At 38.4% G+C, this 21,807-nt stretch overlaps 1 protein-coding gene across 7 annotated transcripts in view; it reads right to left on the reverse strand.

The window, feature by feature from the left end:
• Window positions 1-13,576, reverse strand: part of LOC120444516 (broad-complex core protein isoforms 1/2/3/4/5) — a 51,658-nt gene extending 38,082 nt beyond the window's left edge. For 4 of the 7 annotated variants that reach the window (XM_044005781.1, XM_044005780.1, XM_039624239.2 and 1 more), the window contains exons 1-3: window positions 12,910-13,575; window positions 9,601-9,891; window positions 8,802-8,966 (exon numbers count right to left, since the gene is read on the reverse strand). In XM_044005781.1, coding sequence (XP_043861716.1) covers window positions 8,802-8,966; window positions 9,601-9,750 — 315 coding nt within the window. In that variant the 5' untranslated portion in view covers window positions 9,751-9,891; window positions 12,910-13,575. Of the gene's footprint in view, window positions 1-8,801; window positions 8,967-9,600; window positions 9,892-12,909 lie in introns of all 7 variants that reach the window. The other 3 variants (XM_039624241.2, XM_039624237.2, XM_039624236.2) reach the window with 2 other exon arrangements.
• Window positions 13,577-21,807: the final 8,231 nt, after the last annotated feature.

The raw sequence follows: 21,807 nt of genomic DNA on the forward strand, positions 1-21,807 counted from the left end.
AAAAACCTTGATTTCTTTCCTATGACCAGGTTTTATTGCTGCTGCAGCGAGCAGCATTTGTGAAAAAGGGGAAACTTTCAGAAGGATCTTATTACGATTTTATAACACCCCACAAAATGCAGGGTCTCCTGAAAACCTGTCACATCCAATTTTGCACCAATTCTTAACAATAAAAACTTTCAATATTTCAATATAGATTTTCAAATATATTCCATGAAACAACTATTCCGGAATTATAAATAATTCAATTTTGGACATTTTTAAACATCGTTAACAGACATAAGCAACCGTGCACTAAAAATATTTCAAAACCGTGTCTTTTTAGGCTTTCAATTGAATAAATGTTATTTTTATCGTTAACCGAAACAAGCCCAGTTAAATAAGGTTTTATATAGGAAATAAAAAATAATAATTTAACCAAAATTTGTATATTTTCGCAACAGATTTGAGATATTTATTTGATATATCATATTTATTCTAAAAATCCGTTGTAAACCCAGATCATTAGTTTAGTACTGGGTAGTTTTTGGTCGGTTTAGTAAGTTAGACTTCTAATTGGCTATCGATAAAGACGATCCTTATCCAAAGGCCACGCGAAATACCATTTTGGGTGCGCCCAAGCTGGGAAATCCGGCGAAACTTCCACTACAGTTATTTCTTTCATTTCTTTCTGTCGTGAGCTTTTGTTATGTCTTAGTTTTGCCGTTATTCTGATGGTCGCTAATTGCGAGTGTGTGTGTGAGTGTGCGTGCGAGGGTGTGTTTTGTGCGGTTGTGTTTGTGCGTTGGGTTAGGTATATCTAATTAATGGCATTATTTTATGTGGCCTAGCCCCCAAAAAATACGAATATTTTGAGTACAGGCGGCTTCACAAGGAACGCCCAGAAGTAAGCAACGAAATTGAAAAGGTGGATTTTTACCTTGATCGAAGGACTGCTGGTCAATTATTCCAGGGAACCAAGCCTAGTTGATTTTGATTTGCTTTTCGCTTTAAAGTTGACAAATTGTAGTAGACGACGTGACGGAATTAAATTCATACAAAAAACGGTAACATTTTACCCAAAATCAAATTAGAGAAAATTATAGAAATAACGTGCAATTAATGAATGACAACAAAGTGTATTATATTTTTATTGTGGGACGCAATCGTTGTGATAAGTAGGCAGATTATATTTGCTTATTTCTCCTTTTCAATAATGTTTATCAGCACGTGGAGTTTCGTTTTATTTGTTGTTATTTGCTAAAAAAGGAGAACTGAAATCAATAAGAGAGGAGTAAACAATTGAGCGCGAGAGAAAACACACGCGAATAACGCGACCAAAGGCGAATGCACAATAAATATTTAGTCTACAAAATTATGTACCGGAATACAATAATCGCACATGTACTGTTCGATTTGTTTGTTTGTGTGTGGGAATGCCTTTTTACTACGTAATGTGAAACGCAAAGCTTTTTTTGCTAATTTTTAAAACGTATGCAGCCGGCAGTTTGCTAAGAGAGAGCGACAGTGGGAGAGAACGCGGTAAAGAGCGCCCGCGACAGCAGGCTACACAACTAACGGGATCAGGTGGGAGAGAGAGACCGAACCGAGTTTTATTTTCAGCACATGTGAGTTTTTAATTTTATTATTTCATCTGGCACTGCTATAAAAGGTTTTAATGGGTTTCAATGCGCTTTACAGGGTTCCTTCCTTGAATTTTTCCCCGATTTTTAGAAATATTTGTAAGCTTGCTGCCACTTCGGATTTCGAGTTTTCAATACCGTTTTAATTCCGATTGTCCGAGAGATCGAAAGCGCGAGACCCACCGACTACAAATACAAATGTTGTCTGATGGCTGGCGACGCAGCGCTTGGCAGAATTGACCGTCGTCGCCGCTGCCACCGCTGCAGAGAAGAAAGAAGCAGAAGAAAAGTAGAAGGAGGCGGAATGTACGAACAAAAAAATGTAAAAACAGAAAAAAATGTATCAGCAGCGGCAACAGCAACAACAACACAAGAAATCTCACTCAGATCTATCTGCCTCTCGCTCGCTCCCGCGCTCTTTGCATTACATACATGTGCGACAGAACGATGAACGATGATGATGAACCGAATTACAAATAAAAAGAATGATGCCAAAAGACGACGACAACGCCAGCGATTAGCAAAAGCAAAAGCAAAGGAGCAAAAGCACTCACATACACATATACACAAACACACCCGTACCCACCCACTCACACACACATAGCATATATAGCGCTGGCGAAAAAAAATCGGTCGCAATCGGAAAAAATGCAAAGGCAGCGACGGCGGCGGCAGCAGCGGCGGCAGAACTCTCTCTGCACATAAAAAAAAGAAATAAAGAGAAGACGAAAAAATTAAACATAAGCAAGCTCGCACACACACACACCCAAGCTCAGAAAAGTGCTCAAGCAGGCTGGAAAAAAATGAGAAGAAACTTTGAGCCTGAGCGCCAACTGACAACAACAACGACAGCAAAAAAAACTGCGGGCAAGAAAGCCGAGGAAAAAAATTGCGGCACATCACGCGCACAGTGGCCAAAACGCTGTGGTGTACTGCAAATAAAGTGTATGTATTTGTTGAAAAATACCTTCTTAAGTACACAATCCTACATTTTCGAAATTAATCAAGCTTTTTTTTAACATGAAAGCAGAAAACTCCATGCTGACCGTTAAATATAATTTGAAACGATTAAAATAAAGCATTTTAATTTCATATAATTCCATGGAAGGTTCAAAATGAACCAATGCATTTTCAAACTATGGTACCACATGTGAAACGAGTGACACTGTAATGAAAAAAAAAAAAAAAAAAAAAAAAAAAAAAAAAAAAAAAAAAAAAAAAAAAAAAAAAAAAACATGTAATGAACTTGTGCAACAAAAGTGCACTGAAAACAATTTGCATTATTGATGAGTAGAACACATTTCTTAACAAACTCGTTTCGGGGAAACCAAAAGAACAAGGAAGTAAAACAAAAAATAAAAAAAAACGAATGAGTGCAAATTATACATAGCGCAACCCACAGTACATAGCACCCTTAGAAAATGACCAGCACACTGACCATCTACAGAAACCCCCACCCCGAAAAAAAATACCCAGCGCAGAAACCGACTCCGACTCGCGACGCCCATTAACTGGAGATGAATTCCCATTCTCAGGACCCCATGATTTGTGTTTGGGTGTCGCGTAGATATTTCTCCCCATTTTCCCCAAGAACACCAAGCCAGTAGCAAAAACAATGGGCAAGAATAAAAAAACGGAATAGTGCGGCAATTGATGGAAGGACGTACATGACTGTTTTAGCTGTATTCCAGAATGACCATAAGCGAGAACAAGCAACATGGATGTAAAAATGGGTGTGGACATTGCGCGGATGAATTGGAAATTCGAACTGGTCCCATGCCGTTCTAATTGGAAGCTGTTTCTGAACGTAAGTTAACCGAAAGCCAAAGCAAGGCCAGGAAATTGATTTTTTGTTTTACTCCTTGAGCCATTTAAAAACATTCAAGCGAGTTTCGGTCTATAGTTATATTTTTAGTCGGTTTAATAAATAAAGTAATACCTCGCCTCATCGCATAAGACCGCATGTGTTCCATGAATAGATTAGAAAAGTTAAATGTGAGTTTTAGATAAACTAAACGTAAATATGTGAGCTGATCACAAAAAATAAAATAATATTAACAATACTAATGATTGTTATTTTAGATTGTTTTTAGATTAAAAAAATCCAATTTTTTCATTATGTAATCCATTTTAAAAATGAGTTACAATTTCTCACGCTTCATCCCACTGTGCGGCAAAAACAATGCACGTTCCGTGTGTCGCAAAAAAATTGCGCTCTCTGGCCGAAGTAGCAGCAGCAACAACAACAGCAGCAAGGAGTGCGAGCACGAAGAAGAGCGGCAAAGACAAGAAACAGGACGAAAAGTTGAACACGGGGAAAAAAATCCTGATGGAACTGGACAGACGCAGCGTCGTCCGCAGAGGGGGTGGGCCCCCGGAGGGGGTAGGCGGGAAGGTGGGGGCTTTGGGTGGTTAAGGCTACGACTTGGACTGAGAATGAAAGTGTATGGAGCTGTATATGTGTGTGTGTGAGCAGCGGCCATTGTTGGGGGCACTCACACACACATAAAGGCGGGAAAAAAATTTTTTCTTTGCGCTTCACTCAATTTTGATTTTTTTTCTTTTGGTCCGTTTCCTTCGAAAAGTTCAAAGTTGCAAGCGCGCTCTCGCTCTCTCACTCAGCATAAAAATAAAAAAAAAACACGTAATTCTGTTTGCAAGAAAGAACGACAGAAAAAATCGGAAAAAATGCAAGCCAAGTGCTTCAGACGAGGGAGGGGAAATGAGAGCGAAAGAGAGAGATAGGGACAGTGAGCGAGTGCGGGTGGTGTTGAGCCACCCCACTAGCTGATGTCCACCTTATTCCCCGTCTCTGTCTTGTAGTTGTCCGTGTGTCTGTCCGTTTCAGCTGCTCACATAGTTGGCCAAAGATAAAGGTGAAGGAGCGAGGGAGAAAGTAGAGTAGTGCACTGAAAGAAACACTTGTAAGTAAAGTAAAATAAGCTTTGTCTGACTCGGTCAACAATAAACATGAATTTGTAAGTTGTTATTATTAAAATAAATTTGTAACTATATATTATTTTGTAATTATATATTGTTATTATGCTTTGTAATGCATTTATATCATACTGTTTAAATGTTTTAGCAGTTACGATATGAAAAGTAAATACATATGTACATGCAAATACAAATACAGTGTACCACACATGCAATGAGGGCAAAGGAGGGGGTGGCACCAAGTGGGTGGTTGGGTGTTCGAGGCACGACGCATTGAGAAGACCCTCAAGTGTTGGCATGCAAAAAAAAAAAAAAAAAAAAAAAAAAAAAAAAAAAAAAACATAGCAATAAATATAACCAAAGCACATGGCGTGGCAGACACATGCATTTAAAAGTGGGTGCGGTGCGGGGTTTTAGGGGGTTGTGGGGGCTTAAGGGGGGCTAGGGCAACTGGCAACACTAAATCATCTGCGCATGTGTGCGTGTGTGCTGGCTGACCACGTTTGCTAAAAGCATTAAAGCAGCGCCAGCATTAATTAACGCTTAGCGAAAATCGAATCTGAGCTTAACCCCAAAAAGAGAACCAGAAAATAAAACCAAGAATGAAAAGTGGCAACGCCGGGGTCAACCGGCACGAGAGCGAGAGAGACGGCCCGCCTTGAAGCGTAAGAAACCGCTTCTTTGTGTAGCTCTTTTTTTTCTTTTTTTGGGGTGAACCCTTTTTGCGGCAATAGGAGTTGCACTAATTGTTTTAAAATAAGACTGTAGAGCAATTAAAGTTTAAAAATAAAAAATTAATTTGAAAAATATGCAATACATTTCAGGAAAGATATTTGGTAATTAAAAAACAAAAACTACACAAATATGACCAAGAACTTGAGCCAATAATTTAATTTAAAGTTACGAAAGCTTCATTACTACATTTTTCATAAGAAATTATATTTCGTTTCAATTTAAAGAATTAATTTAAGCAGTACATAGTCCCACTTAAATGTTAACTAATTAAGCTGACTTTGTAATTCATTTGGGTAGTTAAAAAAGTTTGCACAAGAACTCATTTTCTTGGGCAGTCTCAACAACAATGAGCAAGTTTGGCAAAACAAAATTTGTTTTTCATTTTCGTTTTGGGAACACTCCACTGCACAGCGTCCAAAAGTACGAAAAGTTTTTCGTTTTCCCCCCGATTTCCACAGCGATTTTTCCTTAGCATTGCCAATCTGAAGTCCACGCAACAACAATTTTTCAAGGCGAAATGGACGCGCCAAAAAAAAGGGGGCAACACACACACACATTTTTATAAACAGAGCAACAGAAAAAATATCCCCAAACACACACAATGACACAAAGTACGCACCAAGAAGAAAGCTCCAGCTTACCCATACACAAACACACACACACGCGAACAGAAGTTGCGGTTGAAACGTACAAAAGTACAAGGGCAAATACAACAACAACAACAACAACAACAACAACAACAACAATAGAAGACGGCGAAAATAAAAATGGGGAACCAAAAAAACCGGGGAGAAAAAGAAGAAAAACGTAGTACATAAAGTGAAGGAGAAGGAGGAAACTCCAAGAACATGTGCAGAAACAACGGCGAGAAACGAAAGAGATACAAGCTGTAGTTGTAGTTGTAAAAGTCCCCACAAACAGAAAAAAAAAACAAAGAGGCTCAAAAAAATTCAGCAACTTGTAGAGGTGAATGGCGGGGGGAGGTGCAGAAGGAGCAGGAGGGTGGTGGGTGGACAGATGGCCGGCAAAACTTTTGCAGCGAAAATATAAAAATGGAGCGCACGTCTGTGACAAAAACAAGAGTGGAAAAAATGAAGGTGACGGCGGGGTGGGGGCGGCAGAGGGGGAAAGAGAGCATGAATGGGAAGTCGACGTCTGCCAGTCGCCGCAAGAAGAAGAAGCAGCAGCGGAAGGAGGACTTTGCATGTGTGTGTGTGTGGTTGCAAGTGGGGGAGGGAGAGAGCGGGTGGAAATGGACCGCCGTTTGAGTTATTTTTTTCGTTTTCGCTTGCCCCCTTTCAGCTTGAGTAATTTTTTATTTCTCAGCGACGGCGACTTGAGTGCGAAGCAAGTTGAGCGCTCGGCTATTTGCTCAAGTGAGCAAACGTCGCACGTTGGCCGCTAGTGTAATGCGGTTGCTGTCCCCGCTTAAGCGGTTGCTGTTCAAATAAGTTAATGTTAACACTTAACAGCGCAGCGGATTTCCGCTGTACAGCATTAACATTTTTGTTTACTTTCAAATGGATGAAATGTTTATAAATGTTTAATTTGATTAATTATGTGTAAGTAATGCGATTTCGGCGCATTCTTAAATTAAACTAAAATCTTTTAGGAATTATTATAAAAGAAATTTATCTTTCCTTATAGAATTTAAATTTCTTTTTATTACTATTTACCTACAAATACTAGAAAAAAAGTTTCTTTTCATTTAAGAACATTTAATGTTCCACTCAAATACAAAGATTTTTATCCAGACACAATTTACTCATATCTAAAAAATGTTTTGACAATAAAACAGGTAATAAATTAGCTTTTATGTTTCAGCAATAGAAAGTTTATCAGTGACAAACTTTAGAAATCAAAAGGCAACCGATTTCGAGTATTCAATTCATATTTCTTATGGGTCAATCAATAATAATTGACTTTTAAATGTATAAGCAACTTGTAAGGACACCGAATGGATTCGCCCACTGATCCAATTAGTTTCGGAATTGATTAGCCCAATTTGCTGTTCCCACAGTTTTCCCAAAGGTTAAACCTAAGCCCTTTGACCTGCCAGCCCATTATGGCCTAAAATCGATCAACTTGTAGAGCTGCGGTGCGCGGAGCATGCAAATCAATATTAACTACCAGTTGTGGCAACAACAGAGTCCAAGTGCATCCCCCATCGCCACTTTCCCCCCTCAAACTCTCCACGGTGTAGTTCTCCATAAAATATATATAGGCTATATGTCCGGGCGAATCGGAACAACGAGAATTAATGAAGCGCACAAATGACAATTACAATGGGGCGTTGTCGTCGAAAGCAAAAGCAACAAAGCGAGGCACGTTGCTGCACTGGAAACAAAATATTTTCAGGCGAGTATAAAACCTAAAAGTTAAATAATGTATATCTGTATGTAAGTGTTATGATCCTAGTAATATTATCTACAGATATCGGTCTATCATTAAAATACATTTAAATTTTCAGCAAGAGCCATATAGATACAAACAATTTCTGTATCTCAGCTGATACATAATAAATATTTGAATTGTGTTTTAAACAGCTTAGCTTAGTAAATTCACGCTTTAATATTCAATGTTAAAATTTAGTACATATTCAACTTAAAAGACACATACAAAGCATACTTTCTAAACTAGTATGAATATTTACTTAATTAAAAAAGCGCTCGAAAGTGTTTTTTGCAGTGTAGCAGATCGGTTGCGGTGGGTGGCATTCAGATAAGTGCGGGAGAAAAGTGGGAGCTCGGACAGAAGAGGTTTTCGGTGGGGGTGGGGCTCTGCCCAGATAAGAACGACCCTGAAAGTAATTGTGCACATATGTACATATGTGCTATACGGCACCCCTTCATATTTGTGCGTTCAATTTAAAAAAGAACCACTTTTGTGGTCTGGATAGTTAGATGTTGCTTTGTTTGTTGACAAACCGATTAGCAGGTGGTAATTGTGGGTGCGTGTATTTCATAGCTGATGGCCACTGGAATTTGAACAATATTACTTTCTCGATTTGGGAGAGCACTCGATTTGAATTGAATTTATATATTGTAGCACTGTTGACATATTAATCTGTATTTCATTTTATTCTGGTTTTTACAAAAGATAGAAATATACGAGTATCAGATAAGAAGAAAAAACCCAAAAATAGTCTTTCTATCAGTTATCTTATCCACAAAACTGAAAAAATCATATGGCATATGGTACCTTTTAATTGCAAAAAATATATAAATAAATACCGCCTTCAAAACGCAGTCCCTAAATAAAAAGCGATTTCTTATAAATACCCTTTTAAGGTATCATATTTTGAAGGATATCAGCAAATATATACACGATTATAGAATCCTCTTAGTCTTAGTTCTACACAGAGATCTAGAGTTCAGATGAAATTGCTCTGGATCTCATATTTGGTATTATATTGATATGTATTCCGTATGTCTTCTAACAAATCGTTCGTATTTGCTAAAGTTATTTTAGAATCACTTGCTTAACAAACATCTAGTATCGACTTACCTGTAATTCCGATTCGGTGACGTCGATCTCGCCACGATAAACAAAATCGATGATGGTTTTCAGGTCGGTGAAGATAATGTCGGCGGGCAGGATGATTGTGGGATGTTTGCACGGGTTCTCGAGCAGTAGTTTTTGGAAATACGTCGAACAAGCGGACAGGACGACCTGCAGTTGGGAACACAGAGTTTGATTAGCTTCAGTTTCTATAGTATATAACGGGTGTTTTTTTTAGAGGTATAGAACTTTAAGTTGGCATTACTGTTCAAGATGGCGACCGATTTAACAGCTGTCAAGTGATTTATTCTCAGTTTGGTTTGGCAATTCGTCATGCGTGCTTACAAAATCCAACTCGTGCAAGAATTGAAACAAACGATCATCAAGCAAGGCGTAGATTCGTCGAATGGCCAAACGAGATTGCTGTTGTTCCGATTTTTCATAAGCCTCCAGATCTTGTGATTAACACCGCTAGACTACTTTTGTGGGCTATGTAAGTCATTGTCTATGCGGATAAGCACAAACGCTAAACCATTGGAGACAACATTCGCCGTGTTATGCCGATATACGGCCAAATATTGGAAAAAGTCATTGCAAATTGGACGTCCAGATTGGACTACATCCGAGCCAGCCGTGGCGGTCATATGCCAGAAATCATATTTAAAATGTAATGCCACAAGATTATCTTTCATGTCAATAAAATTCATGTCAATCGAATAATCCATCGTTGTTTTATTGCAATTTAAAGTTCTATACCTCTAAAAAAAACACCCTATATAAGAAGTAGTTTATGGAGATACTATACCTTGTGCGCCTTGAGGGATCCGTGCTCGCAGGACAGGGTGACGTCCACGAAGGAGAGATCCTCGCGCAGCTGCTGGAACACTGACGTCATCGTGTTCTGGTAGTTGTTCCAGCGCAGGCTGAAGTACTGATGTCCTCGAACCGCTGCCATTTCGATGCTTTTGATGGTTTTGATGTTTCTGATGGTCGTATTCGTTTCAAGCCTGCTGGCTAAATTCCTGTTGCCGACTTCTGTTTATGCTTCTGGCGTGCTCAACACGCTGGCTAAAGGTGTGTATCCAGTAGTATCCTGCTGGAAAAGCGAGAAATGCGAGAAAAGCACCAGTTTAATGCGATGGGATGGCAAATCAATCAATACAGACTTTAAGGACCACTGGCTGCATCCTCCTATCTGAGCTCCTGGCGAATTGCCGTCCCCGATGCAACTGAACCGCCAGCAACCACATGTTGAAGACGCCACAAAAGGAGTCGCAGCCAGTCGGTCCATTGTGCTCGAGAGCCTTACAGCCTCGCAGCCTCGCAGACTTACAGGCTTACAGCCTTACAACGAGTTACGGGGAGTATGGCGGAGGGGGAGGGTAAGGGCGGGCAGGTGGGGGGGGTGGATAAACTATGCCGAAGACAGGTAGGAGAAATATGCTGAGGGAGTCGTGGTCGAATATCAAATGCCCTACAGGACACATGGTAATCCATTAAGTTGAATTGATAGGGATAAAAACATTTGCAATGATTTTCAAACCGAGGCTTAGGCATTTTAAAGATATTTGAATCAGAATATCCTTATGCACTTGACTTTTCCTATCTAATTAATTAATTAATGCAATGCCCGACGATCAAATTTACTAGTGGGTTAAGATAAACATTTTATCTATCTAAATTTGATTCGTTTCGATCGTAATTTGTATTTATGCTTAAAGCTCAAGAGCTGAGCTCAACGAATGGCAACTATTTGAACTTTATTTAGTGCTGGTCATGTCGCCTGTTTTGTTTTGCACATTTCCATGTAAAATGTTGGGCCAGGCCCGAAGGAAGAAAACCGAAACTGAAACCAGTTTTCAGTGAAACTTCATTTTCGCATGCCCTTTTGAAGGGTATGATAACATAGTAACTATTTTACAACTAAATAAAGAGGTATTTACAAACGAAAAGCTCTATATGCACTCGATTTACAATTTAAAACAAGTCTTTGAGTTAAAAAATTCAACATTGAAAAGCTGTAAGTGCAATATTGGGGATATAAAATCTAATTATTATAAACAATTGGTAGAATTACAATGTACATTTGTATGTGTTTTCTTTTAAAATGAATTATTTTCTTAATTGGACATGTTCAAATTCTTGATACATCGCACTTTTAAACTATTCTGCATCCAAACAAAACTCCTAAAGAGTATCTGGAACCTGTGTTTTCGAACTGAATTCCCTTTCTCGTTTTCAATGGCACGTTGTGGTGCTGCAAGTTGTTTTTGCTAGTTGGGGCATTGTCAAAAAAAGGAAGGAACATAAAAAAGAATAATAGGAATGCTGAAAGGATGCTCGAAGAGGCAACTTGCCGTGCAAATAAAATGAAAGGCAATGGAGCGACGAAGAGGGGGAGAAAGAAGAGAAGCCAACTTTTGCTTGCCACTTCCAATGCGGAGGCTAGAATGCAACCACAATTTTATGTCGAACAATAAGTCAGATTTTCAAGGGATTTTTTTTATTACAAATTTACATCTACAGTGGATACTCAAAAAAAGGTTTTTGATTATTAACAGTTTATGTCTATTTACAACTTTCAAAGGTAAAATAATAATTAGCTGCACATTCCAAATATCTTTTTTCTTAACTTAAAGACATTTGTAAGTTGTAAATTTGTGCTTTACTGTATTTGCATTTCGTTTTCGCAGAGGAGTCGCAATCAAAACAAAACGCGGCAAGAAAAGGTGTGCAAGAAAGAGGAAGAATAGGTGTTGCCACCCACTCGAAAATCGGCGGGCCTCTCTTCCGCTCTCTTTCTCTCTCCTCGTTTTGCCAAGAGAGACTTATCATTAATCGCGCATTATGCGGTCCGTTTGTTCCCGTTGCTGCTGCTCTTCTTCTTACTTTACTAGACGTTCCACGTTGTTTTTTTCCCTGATATTGTTCATCCCATTGTTGCCATCTACCTCACGCACACACATGCAGCGATTTGCCGCCTTTTGGAGTCTCTTCTTCTGCACTTTATCCGTCTTCCTCTTCATCTGTGCATGTTTATTTGGCAAATGAATAATGTGTGTTCGTATTTTTTGTATGTCTGTGCAATTGCCTTTTTACTTTTTTTTGCTCTTTAATATTTCTTTACTGCACTTTATGTGTCTACACCCTACCTGACCTACGGTCGGCCTATTGGTTCTAATTATATCTATAGTATAACTTTAATGATTATGATAATTCTATTACTTTGGACAGGTTAAATGAAATATAAATGCATCTAACTCAAATGATATCCTTCAAAAGAATGAGTTATACTTCTGTTCATTTTATTAGCCATCTGGTAAATGATGACTAAGTAAATATGATACTCTGTACATATATGTACATAAATAAATGTCTTAAACTAACATATCAGTTATTGCTCTTGTGTTTTAGAAAGGAAAATGAATTGCTTAAGCACATTGCATAGTTTAATGGGTGAAACTGTGGTATATTTAAAATTGTCAGTTTTTACAAATTTTACTTGATTTTAGAAAAATAATTCAGAATAATGCAGACCACTGTGTTAACTGTGACCACTACCAAATCCTTTATGCCCACTGTGGCATTCCAGGCAAACCAACTTCGTTTTCGTTACATCTCCTCTTCGCCCGTGCATGGTGTGCCTGCGAGGGAGCGAGATAGCCATGTGGCGGGGAACAACCGACGGCGGGGGCACAACGGGAAGAAGAAGAAGAGGGGGAGGCAAAGGCGCAAGACAAATGACAGCGCGCTGCGAAATGAGTGAGTGGGTGAAGAAGAGGCGAAAGAAAATGGATTTTAAACATTTTTGTTTTGATTATTATTGTTCTTGTTCGTCGCGAAACTTTGCAAAGTAAAAGGGGCGAAGGGAGCGCAAGAGCTGAGCGTAAGGTAAGCAAGAGTGAGAGAGGGACTGGGGGAGAGAGTTGGAGCGCGGTGTAATGCAAATGTAATGCTGAACAATTGCATTGCCAATTGAAACCAATTGAAAGGTTTGCAGTATTTTGCAGCTTCTGCTTTGTCCGTTTTTATGCACCCATTTTATTGCACTCTGCAAACAACAAATATGTTCGCCTCTTATTTTTAGTTGAGTTTGTGGGGCCGCTGTCCTTACCTTTTCGCTATTTATATTTGATTTTCGCTGCTGCTGCAATTTGCCGCCTGCCTTTTTGCATAATAATAGAGGAAATACGTCAAAGAGTTCCCGTTACGTTGCGTTTTTATTGTTGCTTCTAGTTTCTTTTTTTTGTGTTTTTATCGTTCTGCATGCGTGTTGACCGCCAGTTTTGTGTTGTTTTTGCAGCTGCTTCTCGTGTGTTTTTTGTTGCTTCTGCTGTTTTTTGTTTGTTGGCCTTTTTCCGTTTACTTTTTTCTTTTTTATTTTAAATCAATTATTGTTCGGTTTTTATTTTTATTTCGCGCTACGCCTTCTGCTTCTACGCTCGCTCACTAACACACGCGCGCACGCACCACACGTACACACACACACGCATTGCGATTGGTTTTTCATAATTCGCAAAGCAAGAAACTTCAATTTGATTCTATTTGATTTTACTGGGCTGGCACGCTGTCGCTACATATTTTTGCCATTTGGCTAACCATTTGCATTGGCGCCGCACTTTGACCGCTTCATAATGCTTCGATTAAATTTGCCAACCGCGGTTTTCCGCACACCTTTTCGCGCACGCACCGAATTTCGCTGGCAAAACGGAATTTAAAATAATAATTATTTTTTCAGCTCGTCGTTCATCGGAGTGCTCGTGTTCGCCATTTTCGTGTGGCGCTACCAGATCGTCGCAAGGTGCTGCAAGGTAGCTAAAGGTGCCTAAAGACTGAAAACAACTTGCCAACTGTTTTTAAGCCGTGGGTTATTTGCTTCCAAGTTGTGTTCCAACTCTTTTTCATGTTCCATTGTGTAAAGAACTGATTTTTGTATGCATTTTCTGATAAGTTTTTAGCTAGGTGGCATCGCCTTATCGGGTCTTCTTTGCTTCGCCACTTGTGTCAGCTAGTCGTCCTGCTTGCACTTATTGCATTTGTTATATTGATTTTTTTGCTACGGACTTTGATTTCGGCGCGCAGAAAGCGAATCTTTAAAAAATAAGGTAATTATAAATAGTACGTTTATTAAATAATGTATCTTAATATATTTATTTGAGTTCTTGTAAATGTGAAATCCTCAATTTCAGCTCACAGTGTTAAATTGTTTCTGCAACCATTTGTAATTATTTATTAATTAATAAAATTATTTTTTTACATGTAACATACATATCAGAGCTGCCACCTTGTTACACACTGAGCTCAACGATAGCTGATTGCTATGAAACTATCGATAGGCGTTATATTTGATCGATAAGTTGGCGGGCACTCCCTTCGAATTCAAAGTAAATGTACAAAACAAAAACCCGATCATTACACTGAGTTTTAGAAACCCGTTTAATGCTCGTGTGCGTGCAAGTCATGATTGCTAAAATGCCGAAAACTCGATGTATTTATAATGAGCAAATAAATATTCGCCACCAACAGTGCTCGTATTTGCATAATGAAGGCGAAACCATTCAAATGAGTTGCACTTTTTCCGCTGCCTCAATTTGTATAAAAATGTGCGAGTGGGTGGGAGTCGCCTAGCCCCCATAAAAAACCATAAAAACGAAGCTAGCATACAAAACGACTGCTTTGCAGCGTAAACTATATAGCTTATGTATCTTTATATGTATCTATATACATATAAATCTGTATATGTATCTATATTTGTATCTGTATACGTACAGATTTGCATTTGGATGCGTGGAGCCGCGGGTAAAAGCTAATAGCTAATGGAGAACTTACGTGCCAATTGACATTCATGAGTCCCAAGGCCGAATACATTAAAATAATTGCATGTTCTAGCTCCGCGGCCATAGAATAGTGAAGCACAACATCGGAAACAACAGCAAACACACATAATTGTATCATGATCGGGTGGGAAATTAATTGCCCCGCTTTTCCCATTTTCCAGTGCGGAAAAATCGATCGAATGTGGGCCTTGGAAGTGTGCTGGAAGGGGAAACCCATTGAGGTCGTTCCAGCAATTGACGTATGCACCTATTTACCCGCCGAAAAACACGCAGCTATGCTATGCCCAAGTACATACATATATAAGTACATACACTGCATATGTACACGTATGCCATATAATTATAGGCGCACATAGGCCACCGAAATCCCGCCCTACTCCATTCGAATAACCCCACTCGCCAGCCCCATAAACATGCTATGTACATGCACCCAAACACACACACATCGCACTTGCTTAGGTACTATACTTGCACCGCGGATTGAGTGGCGAGTGGAACTTTGTCGTGTCACGAAGATCCGTTAGATCTGGAGATATATAAGTATACTTATCCCAAAATATTGTACAAGGTATTCAAAGCATGTGCATTTGCTTCACAAATTTAAATATTTTTAATGCATTGAGTAAACTGATCGTGTCACGAGGCTGAATTTTTGCGCCGTTCCGTGAGATCTGAAGATCAAAAAGATTATAAAATAGATTAAAAACACCCATACGATTTTGAATATTTATGAACCATTGGTATTACGTTACTGCTAAATATTTTACAGTGCATAAGAACAAACAATTTTATAACTTTTGAAGATGATCTTTAAAGTGTTTCCATATTTAATGAATGGATTGGGGAAATAAAATTGTTTAAGACATAAATTATATTAAAGAAAGCTAAATAAAATTAAATAATTCTAAGGATTATACAAATCACTAAATTAAGTAAACTTTAAGTTATGAATTAATAAATGAAAAACTAACTATTTTACCTATTAAAAAACTAGTCCATATATAAAGTTGATTTTATGTTGTAATGTATTGTTTTCAAAGTAAGCTTAAACCAATTTTCATAGATAAGTTCAACTGTGGACTCAATGGTTCCATAAATATTTATATTGAAGTGGGCACTATGTTCCCCAAAGTAATCCAAGTTAATCAGTATTGATTTAACATATTCCCCCTTTCCCCCTCAAACCAAAAAAAAAAGACTCATCGACTTGCAGTGCCATCTCTAAAACACACACACGCACGGGTTCCACAATTAGAGAAGGACAAACAAACAAAACAAAAGATCCCCCACACCAACAACAACTACAACAACAGCAAAAACAACAACAAAGAGGCCACAACAACAACAGCAACGGCAATTGGGATCGAAATGGAAACGGCGCGCTGCTCCAAAAAAAGCATAAAGCACGTAAATGGAAAATCCACAGAGAAAGAGAATGTGAGAAAGGAGGCGAGAGAGTAGCAGAGAGACAGGGAGCCGGAAAATGAGAGTGAGCGCATTAAAACCGCGCTGCTGCAACAATTAATGCATATTAAGGTCAGCTTTTTGCCCTTCTGCGCCGCTTAGAAAAGCAGCCAAGTGCGGCCCACAGGTGGCGCCAGTGGTTCTAAATCCGTATTGGGATGACAAGCGTAATCTTCTAAGTTTCACCACAGAAACACATAGAAATTGTTGTTTTTGAAACTTTTTTTTTTAACGTTAACAAAATTATTGAGTAATTGTGATTATTTTAGCAAAAAACTGTAGTTAAGGAAGTTAATGCTTGTAAGTTGTACTCAAAACAAATAGAAATTGCAAAGACAATTGAGGCATTGTTAAATAATTTTCCATTGATAACGGGCTTTAGTTACCGCACTTTTGACAAATTATTTGAAAACATGTGAATTATAGGTCTGGAATGTTTTATGCAATTGCTGATCAGCACATGTAAGAACAAGTATATACATTCGATGTGAGAGCCAATAGTTTTACTTCAGTACATTTGGAGCATTTGGGTGGAAATTTGAGTTGTGAAAGATCGGTGGAGGGAACAAACATAAATAGCGCTGATTTCACGGTCGATGATCGACAAACTTGGCTCCCAAAGCAGATAAAAGCGATGCCAATGGACATACATACAGCCCACTCGAAAAGCCCAAAAACTTCTGTTTTTGGCATAGAAAGGAAGCAACAACAACAGCATCAGCAACAACAACAGCAGCAACAACCAGTTAACAAAAGCCACAATTTACAGAGCGATTGACGTCATTTGGAAGGTTTATAAATTTTTTTTTCTATGGAAAAGTTTATGTAAGTCTGTGGGCAGAAAATGTGTGTGCATGTGTGCGTGTGTGTGTGTGCGGTTGTATTAGTGCGCGTGTTGGGCGACAAGTGCGATGCATTTCTTGAATGGTGCGCATGCACTCACCCCTTGGCCACCCCTTTTCCCGCCCCTGCCGCCACCCCTTCCGCCGAAAAGCGAGAGAGCGAGGGAGAGAGCGCGCGAGAGAGAGGGAGTCGAAGAGCTTTTATGAGTGTGTGCACAGCAATTTCATGTCATAAGTGCATAAAAATTGCAAGGCCCTGAAAAGCGGTTCGCTTCACATGACAAACATTAGATTTATCAGTCGAGCTCTCTCTCTCTATCTCTCCCCCTCGGCTATCGCTATCTCTTTCGTTGTCGCTCTAGCGCTCATTATCTAATGTTCACTTTAGAGGTTTTTGCAAAAAAAAAAACTGCAATAGTTAAAACTATAACCTGCCCTAGAACTTTTTTTACCCTCTAACTTATGCACACACGCGTAGATAAAAAGTTCGTATGCAAGCACAGTGGTGGCCAGCGGAATAGTACCTTCCAGTTGCAACACTGCCAACTGAGAATACAGTTGTTGCGAAGTGTTGGGAACTCAATGTTAGCTTGGAAAGTCAGTAGCATATTTTTGTAAGTCCTCAAAGATAATTAATGCTCATTAGTATCACCTAGGACTGCATTAAGACTTTTAAGACACATAAACATTTAAATGATTTAACATATTTAAACGTGCCAAAAAATGAACTTTAAAACTAACCCAATAAAGAACGTGTTTCTACTTGAGTGGCAATAGCTGTAAGATCACATTTGACTTAAGATTTAGACGTAGTTCCATTATAATGATATGCTGAGATTATTAATTTATATTTACCTAAACACAACTTACAGAGTCCCCCGTGTGTCTTAAAAAATTTTAATAATATAAGTAACAAAGGTGAACCGAAGCAAATGAATAATTATTCCAAAAAGTAGTAATTAAGCAATATTTCATTCATTTTGTCAATTGACAGACATATAAGTGCAACCACACTTGTTGGGCATTTGCTATCTGGATTCTAGTTGCAGTTTTTGTTGACGTGTTTCATTTTCGCAGCGAAGCCCTTCAATGGATGCACACACAAGCCCACACACACACACAGCCGCACTGCCCAGGTGTGTTTAACTGAAAGGTAGAGAGCTAGCCTCTAGAACTATCCACGTGCATATGTGCATACTGTATGTATGTTTGTACATATGTTTGTATGAGTGATGTATAGGTTTTGCACTTTAGTGCATTTATTGCTTTTTTTATATTTAGCTCAACCTAAAGTAGCTGTGATCCCCAATCGAAGCATTAAAACCCAATCAAAACACTTACAACCTAATGCAGATCGTTCGGGAACTTCCAGCTTTAGATTTATAATATTCGTAAATGGAAATGGAAGGGGTTTTGTTGGGAAAGGCTCTCCTAAAAGTTTGATCTCTTAATTAATTAGTTATTCAGTGCTGATTTGAAAGACGTTATATCATAAGGACCATTTCTATCATAACTCTAATTCAAGATCTTAGCAATGATGATGTAAAGTTTAAAAAATTATATGGAAAAGTTAATATTAATATGTGTTTTATAATTCTAACAACCTACCATCTTGAATATGAGAGTTCCAAGGTCATGTCATGTGAATTCGTCATGAAAGTGACACCATATCCATATTTCTTTTTTACCCCGGCTATGACATAACGCTTAAACTTTAGTAAAGAGTTACCAACAGTTTGCAATTTAGATTTAATAGTCGGTGCAATTTAATTGCGGCAACAAATTAGCTGTGCTTAAAAGTTGGTTTATGAAGACGAAAGTCTCAATTTCAATCTTATATGTATGTGCTTTAGACAGTTATGGTCAAAATTATAGTATACCTTTTATAATTGACAGTATAACTATAACTATAACTATAACTATAAAATCTTATAAAAAATATAAAAGAATTTGAAAAATTAAATACAATAATTCTGGTTTAAGCAATATTAATATAATATTAGTAGATCAATAAATCTAATCCATTTGGGATTCATAATATTTAAAAAACTCAGTTCATTTCATCCACGAAGTAGCCATTTTAAGCGTATGAGCTAATGCTCCTCATACAAATCCTCCTTTTCCATCTCTTTACCTTCGCCTTCATCCTCGTCTCCACTTCCTCCTTCTTAAGCGAAAAGCTCGCTTGGCAACACAAGTGAAAAGTAAAGACGCTCCAAGGCGAAAGGTGAAAATAAGAGCGCAAAACCTGAGCATACTTCGTGGCGCTATCGCGCGACTCTCTCTCGCACTCGTTTACTCTCTCCCTCTCGTACTCTTTTTGTCATCATCCCTCCGTGCTTTCTCTCCCCCTTTTGGCACGATTTTGGCTCGTGTGGATCTCGTGCTCTGTGTCACTCCCCCGAAAAAAGAGAGGCACCCTAGGAGGGTTAGAGAGACAGAGAGAGAGAGCGTTAGAGAGAGCGCAAGCATTTATCCCTTCGATCTGGGGCTCGCTTGTTGTTGTTTGCGTGGAATGTTGAATTGGAATAGCGGGATTGCGTACGGCTCTCATTTAACGTTATTTTCAGGGTAGTTTTCTGCTCGCTGGCCCTGAAGCTCTATTTGCCGCAATCAATGTTCCCTCCCGCCCTCCGACCCCTAAAACCTGAAAACCCCCCTGAAAGTGACCTCTTTTGGGGTGGAAATGGTCTCGGCTTCGGGGATCATCATCATCATCATCATCGGCGCATTGTAACGAACCGAAGTGAACTTTTTGGGTTTGGGTTTCACCATTTGGCTGTTCCTACAACTGCCTCTTGTTGTTGCTTTGTAGGTTTTGTGGGCCGACATGACAACGTGAAATTTACTTTATTGTCTGCCCGTGTATTCCATTTCAAAGCATTACTTTTCGCTGATGCGCCCTCGGGGCGTATCGGTGAAGCGCCCACACCCATCTCCAAAAATCTACAACACACACGCACACACTCACATGTCCGGACCGCAGTCCAACTCCCTTAAACGTAACGCCCTGAAAACCGAACTTTTTATGTAGATCTTGTGATCCATTACAATAGGTTTCTCTATTATGAGACGATACGATACCACATGATCTTCCTACTATGTCAAGTTTATTTTTGTCAATAAAAGTTATTTAATCTGGTATTTTGGAATCATATTTTGCAATTACCCTTATTTAACAGTATTCTTTGCTAGCCCGAAAACGTTTAAATTGGACATATGTATACTTATACCTTATACTTTTCTAACCCAACTTTAATACAAGATTTGTATAAAATATAAAGAAAATGTATTTCAAGGTTTTGAATACGATCTTAAGGTAAATCGCAATACCCAAAAATATATAAATAGCACAAATGTTGATCTCTGCCTACCATTTATTCAGCCAATTTTTCAATTCCTCCTTATGTTAGCTCCACTGTACGTGTTCATGTATCCCATAGCTCGGGATCGTCAAAAGCTCAACATCAAAATAATTTTTAAGCATGCTGTTTTTTTTTCCTTTGGCATGCAACTTTCTATGTGTGTATAAATCTTTTTTATATGTAATTAACTTTTATTCGCGGCTTTTGTTTTTTTTCCTTTGGTGTCTCTTTGTTACCAAAACAATTGCCAAAACTTGATTTTCAGCATGTACGAAAATAAGTGCTTACGATAACCGTGTTTCATCAAAAAACCGCAGCCGCAACAGTCATAATTTGGAAACTATAATTGCGCATCCCAAAATTCTTCGCATAATTAGCGGAACGAAAAAATCCGAGAAATTTGCCCTTTGCTGAATTAAATAAATAATAACAAATAATTTTAAGTAAGAAGTTATTTTTGGCACCTATTGATTCCATTTCATTATAAATTTGACTTTTGCATTTTAATATATTCCTGATAAATGCCGTTTTTAATGCCAGAAGCTTAACTCTAGATTTATTCTAAAGTTGGCAAAGAATTGGCTGACATCATGAAAATTGGAAGCTTCGGCCAAAGATCGAAAAACCTAAAAACTTGTTTACCTTCAGTTTTCTGCTGATTTTTTTGGCAACATTTTTTTCCATTTCCGAAGCTGAGGTGAAGTGAAAACTTGAGCCGCACCTTAAGTCTGTCAATCTATTTAAATGCAAAACTCTGGAGATCTCTAGACTTAATCAAATTTCTTTTAACCCATATAATGCTTGCATTATACTCATAAAAAGTCAATAAAAGATATTTGTGAGATAGTTATTGTAGTTATTATATATACTTTTAGAACACATATCTTTCGGCATTGACACTAATTTTAATATCCTTCAAATACAGAACAATAAATACTGTTCAAAGATTTTTTCAAAGCGATTGAAAGTGTTTTAAGTTCGAATGTAATGCTATGCAATAAAGGGTTAATCAAGCATTTAACTCGATTTCCGTGGCACTTTTCTCGAATAAGCCAAGTTAAAACGCAGATATGTGTGAGTCATTGATTGAGTGCATGAGTATGCTGGGTTTTTACCTTGTTTTCCCACCTTCATCTTCTCGTTTTCTTGGGCTTCCACTTCACTTCCATTCCGCGGAATGGCGAATACAGCTGTTCCATACAAATTCCTTTTTCGCGTTTAATTTTAGCCACAGAAATTGCACGGGGAAAACAAAAACAAAAAGTGCAAGAACAAAAAATGTTTATTTTCGTATTGTGCTCGAAACTCATTTACATGCAAACACACACACACACACACAGTGACAAACAAGACAGCCGACGAAGAAAATGCAAAGGGAAGCGAGCAAAATGCGTGGGACGCCAACTCTACACCCCGGGCCACAAAAAGAGGGCTAACCTTGAAGGAGTCGCGGTGTACACGTGCCCTGCAAATGGTGTCATCACGCCTAAAAATTTTCAACAAA

The sequence above is a fragment of the Drosophila santomea genome, chromosome 2R (genome assembly GCF_016746245.2).
Source record: "Drosophila santomea strain STO CAGO 1482 chromosome 2R, Prin_Dsan_1.1, whole genome shotgun sequence".
Lineage (NCBI taxonomy): Eukaryota > Metazoa > Arthropoda > Insecta > Diptera > Drosophilidae > Drosophila > Drosophila santomea.